Genomic DNA, 5,323 nt, shown 5'->3' on the forward strand with positions numbered 1-5,323 from the left:
AGGAACCAAAATTCCATTCACCAATTTCCCCCCTCTCAAAAAAATAAAAAATAAAAAAACACCCCCTAAAAGTCATTGCTGCAGGTGTTACCAATGATGCCACCGTTATAAGATCTCCCTCGTTTTCCCTATCTTCATCATCTACAACAATGATAACTGCACATGTGAAGTCAAAGTCAGTAACAACCTTAAATGACAAAAATGAGGTGCTACAACCTAAACCAATATAACCACAAACGAACCTTGCCTTGACGGATGTCTTCAATGGCCTCTGATATAGAGCAAAACCCTTCTGTAGAATGGTCCAAATCATGTTCATTCTTATCAACAAAGAACTCATCAGTAGCCGGTGCGGCATCTGCTGCAAGTGTGCCAAATGCTACTGTATCAGGTTGCATTTCAACACTTGTCTTTCTATAAATAAGAGAACTTTGTCCTGCAACCGAATCGTTTTTGTAATAAGATAGGAGATCACCTTCTCCAGATATTAATGTTGCCCTTGCTTTACCGTCACCCTTGACACTGAAGCATGATTTTCTGCTTCAGTAGACCAAATTTGAACTGAAGGGATTCATGGTATGCAATCCATACCAGTTCGTGTTTTTGCGTCGATGGTAGCCCAAGCTCTTAACTAGCATAGTGCTCTCAATGGACCTCTTAGTCTGCATTTAAACAGAGCCCAAGTTCTTAACTAGTATAGTGCATACCATGAATGGACCTCTTAGTCTGCATTTAGAGAGGCCAAAAAGATACATATCATTTTGACTTTTAATTCAATGTGGTTAACCTAAGCTACCCAAACAATCACAGAAAGCTTCTCAGCTCAGCTTTAGGTGTTAGAACCATGAGGGTATAAAATGGCAAAACGGCAACTGTTTCCATAGAGAGAGGAGAAAAATTGGAAGGAAGAATAATGGCGGTAGGGAGCGCTATGCACTGCTGCTGTTCGAAAGCTTGAAGAGAATGAACAGTGGCGGTCAACAGTAATTTAGCACAACGAGAAACATTGAGTTATCAGTCTTTGAGTTAAACACATCTCAGCACTCATCAGTCTTGGAAGGAAAAACCAGGTGGGGCATTTCTTATGCAGTTGTTGCTGATCGCTGATAAAAAAAAAAAATAGATGACACTAGAATGACATTTGTGTCTTTTTTCATAATGCTTAAGGATACTAAATTTACACTCAAGCTGGTACAATATTCCTATCGGGAATTTTCCCTAAAATTTACTTTGGCATGAGGACGATTCTCGGTAGTCTCCGACTCCGTGAGTCAGTGAACAATTTACGGAGATGGTAGTTTCCACTAGATGTGTGGAGATAGAAATTGAACGTCTCTTCCTGTCTGAACTCCAAGCCTTGAAGGGTAACCAACTAACCACAGCAAATATACGAACACCAAACAAGGCTCTTCAGTCTTCCCCCGCTTAGACAGTCAGGCCCGCGGCCACAACTCGCGAGTCAGACTCGGATTCTCGAGAGTCACCGAGTCTGGGCCTCTGGGGCTCAGGGTCACTACTCGGCACTGGACCCGTGGACCGTAAGACACTGAATCGCCTCCGGTTTTTACGTATGTGTAACCGAATCTTTCGTTAATCTTTTTTTGGTAAAATAATCTTTCATTAATCCAAGAGAAAGTCAGAGAGAGAGAGAGAGAAAAAAAAGCAGAGATTTGGTGAGAAACCTCGATACAAATAAAATAGGTTGTTATATATGTTTCATATCGCCCTTGCCTTCTCCCCTTCCCGCCTCTACCGTTCTGCGCCAAACCATCGGATCATCGCCGCTCAGCCATTGAAGACGTCGGTCTCCACATTCAAGGTACCTCTCTCTAGTCTCTACCTAATACAATAGATATTTCACAACTCAACAGCCCTAATTGCGAGAAATCCAGCTTGGACTGAACCATAAGAGATTATAAAGGTATTGATAGAGAGAAAAGAGAACAATGGAAGCAATAGAGTCAAAAATTTGCTCTGTTCCTAGTAAAAAATTGAAGCCTTTTAAGTCTGAAAAAGCGGTGGAAAGCACAGAAGACAGGATCAGTGCTTTACCCAAGGCAGTTCTCCATTACATCCTCTCTTTTCTGGATGTAAGATCCGCTGTACAAACCAGCATGCTGTCGAAGAGATGGAGATACGTCTGGACTACTCTCCCCTATCTAAATTTCGACCATATTTTATTTCTAGCTTACGGTTGGAATTGGGGAGGGGAAAACCTCGGAATGGACCAGTTTCTTGATCTTATAGACCGAGTTTTGTTTCTCCGTGGTGGCTCCCATATACAGAAATTTCGTCTGTACTGCATCCGTAATTATTTCGATACAGGTCGTCTTCATACGTGGACGCTTGTTGCGGCAAGGTGCAATGTTGAAGAAGTTGATATTAGGGTATCTGCTAAAGAAGCTGTTGAGCTGCCTCACTGCCTCTATATTTCTGAATCCATGAGTGTATTGAAGTTGAATTTGGGTTCCAAGCGCCCCAAGCTTGTTCTACCTAGTTCAATGGGCTTACCCAACCTCAAAATCCTGCATCTTTGTTCGCTTTGTTTTGTGGATGATGAATTAACCAATAAGCTCTTATGTAACTGTCCACATTTGGAATCATTGATCATAAGATACTGTACATTGAAGAATGTTGAGAATCTGAAAATTTCTGCTCCACGACTTAAGAACTTGGTGATAGAAACTTGTTTTGAGGATTCTGAGGTTTATGAGGAATCTGGTCGTTCATTCAGTTGTAAGATCAACGTGTCTGCTCCAAATCTCATTTCATTGAAGTGCAGAGACCACTTGAAGAGAGAGTATACTTTAGAGAACCTTTATTCCCTAGTTAATGCCGACATTGATATGTACTTGGAAGAGGATTACGACAATGAACTCTTAAAGCTTCCTCACAAGAGGAAGGAGGAGTATGCACAATGTATGATAAAATGGCTTACAGGTCTTTCTAACATAAAAGCTCTAACATTATCAGACTTGTTGCTTAAGGTATGTTATTTTCCTTGTCCTAAGAGAAGAATAAATTCTAATGGTTATAGACTTACTTTTCCTGTGGTTTTTTTACCCTGAGGATGGCATTAGAACTCACTATTAGATGAATTGACTAGTTTGCTTTTACTTGTGTGGATAAATGCAAACCAGTCAGATGTTAAGGCCATCATGTTTATCCTACTCCTAACCCCTCCTAGAAAAGGAGTCCTTGCAACAAGTCAGATTTTGGCAACTCCTAGATGGAATTCTTGTTGCTTACTTGGAATCATCAGTTCCCTTGCAACTATTAACTCAAATCTTTTTGTGCTACGCATTGGCTATAACATTGACAATCTTTCAGGCTTATAAGCTATGATCCTCTTTTCCCCTAGTCCTGATTTTAGCTCAAATTTGGACTATTGAATTGTCCTCCATCATGAATTTGGGATATTACCCACTAAACTTAGTCCTGGTTGACCTATAAGTGGACTTTCGATAGTGCATATTTTCTTCTTTTCCCCTGAAGATGAATTCTGTAATTTTCTTGTTTTCCCCTTTCTCAAGTGCAATGTAATCTTATTGGATTATTCTTTTTTTTTTTTGGGGGGGGGGGGCTTTTTCATGTTCCTAGATTGTTGCAGAAGTCCCTGATGTATTAGAAAACCTGCCCACTTCATTTTTTAAATCAAAATATTTGAAGCTGAAATCAGGGCTTTCCAAAGATTCAATCATTGCAATATGTTACTTACTCAAGCACTTTACTGACATAGAAACTCTTGTCTTGGAAATAACTAAGGTAATAATCAAATACTTAATATTCAGTTTATTAAATCTCTTTGTCATTAAATTACAGTTTCAATTGTTTTGTTCTAACTTTTGACTTCTAATTTGGATTTTAACTAGAGAGTTTGCCGATGGCATCCGATGTACCAGTACGGGGATGAGGTAATCACCAGACCCTGTATTCCAGACTTCCAGTTATTATAGTTTATTTCTCTTTAATTGATGAAACAATTTAGAGACCTAAATTTTTTTCTTATATTATTCTCTGGCTCTTTTCTAGACAGAGTCTAATTTACCAGTCATTAGAGCATATTGGGAAGCGGAGTTGCCGGAAAAATGTACTTTGAATCACCTGAAGTCTGTTGAGATTCTGAATCTCTTAGGATATGTAAATGAACTCATGTTTCTTAAACTTCTGCTCAAGAGGGCAGTGGTCTTGCAGAAAATTGTTATTAATACTTCCAAGACATGGCCCCAAGATAGAGAAGAGAGATTGATGAAATTTAGGAAGGAGCTGCAAACATTTCCACAAGCGTCTTCAAGTGTCACGATACTATTTATATAAGATACTTGTTGACAGTTTGTGTACTGAACAGAATGGAATGGCACAACAGTATTCAACATACAGTTTAGACAAGGCATAGATGATAATGATGACTGTAAAACAGCATGCAAACATTCATATTTAATAGTTTTGGTTTTACATTGCAATATATTTGTAATTGTAATTATAGATTTTGATATCATATTGTAATCCTGTTGATATTATATTTAGTCTAAATACCAAATGTAAACAATCAGAAGATTGAGGTGAACAATCAACTGTTTGCATCTTAGGGGCTGATTTTTGTTCCTGATGGCTGATGTGGCAGTCATTTTCTTTAAACAAAATCATACATACTGGCAAATGGCCCTTAAAAGTTAATATGGACAGTTCTAAAAAGAAAGGTCCCACTCCTTGTCTGAAAAACATTGATTCTTCAAACAAAACATAGAAAACATGTTATTTTGCTTGTGTGGTGTATTTCTTATTTCTGAAACTGAAACAGGATACACCATGATTTTCTTGTTTCAAAAGCATGTTTTCCTCCGAGGATTTGGAATTATGTTTCATAAAGCATAGAATATATATTATAGAGATTTTGGTGGGGTGAATGTTTTATTTTGTTTGTACTTTGGACCCGAATTCATAAATGTGGGTTGGGATGATCCGTAAAAGCTTTCAGCCATCACTTGTAGGAGTGTGTACAGAAGATTTTAGTGTTTGTACCACAAACCAATTCATAACCCATTTCAACCTCTAAAGACAATTATGACTTTGAAACCATCTTTTTGTCTTGGTTTCATAAACGAGATTGTTTGTCTAAATCCAACTGAACGTCTCACCTCAAGTATTTGAAGTTAATCATTTCAAAACTAGCACTTGAGAAGTATGGAACAAATAAATGAAGCTCCATGACAAACCATAGACCACAATGGCTTTTAGATTTGTTACAGACAAAGCGATTGTTTGGCATCGATGTCGTTGCTCCAGAAAATGGCGCCATGTCGGAAAAAGCGGTGCTCCAGGA

The 5,323-nt window shown here is 38.4% G+C and overlaps 1 protein-coding gene across 6 annotated transcripts; it reads left to right on the plus strand.

The window, feature by feature from the left end:
* Positions 1 to 1,806: 1,806 nt before the first annotated feature.
* On the plus strand, positions 1,807 to 4,520 carry LOC148877924 (F-box/LRR-repeat protein At3g58900-like). Of its 6 annotated transcripts, none has more exons than XM_088946771.1 (5): positions 1,807 to 2,987; positions 3,601 to 3,765; positions 3,873 to 3,914; positions 4,033 to 4,090; positions 4,184 to 4,520. In XM_088946771.1, exons 1-5 carry the CDS (start codon positions 1,947 to 1,949, stop codon positions 4,315 to 4,317), a joined length of 1,440 nt encoding a protein of 479 aa, XP_088802897.1. In that variant the 5' UTR covers positions 1,807 to 1,946; the 3' UTR covers positions 4,318 to 4,520. The 6 variants fall into 6 exon arrangements, with proteins under 6 accessions (XP_088802897.1, XP_088802915.1, XP_088802886.1 ...); XM_088946789.1 differs by having other exon boundaries at positions 4,037 to 4,090; XM_088946760.1 differs by having other exon boundaries at positions 4,033 to 4,520.
* The last annotated feature ends 803 nt before the right edge of the window (positions 4,521 to 5,323 follow it).

This window comes from Nelumbo lutea, chromosome 1 (assembly GCF_056320005.1).
Source record: "Nelumbo lutea isolate HS-2025 chromosome 1, American lotus-T2T, whole genome shotgun sequence".
Classification (NCBI taxonomy): domain Eukaryota; kingdom Viridiplantae; phylum Streptophyta; class Magnoliopsida; order Proteales; family Nelumbonaceae; genus Nelumbo; species Nelumbo lutea.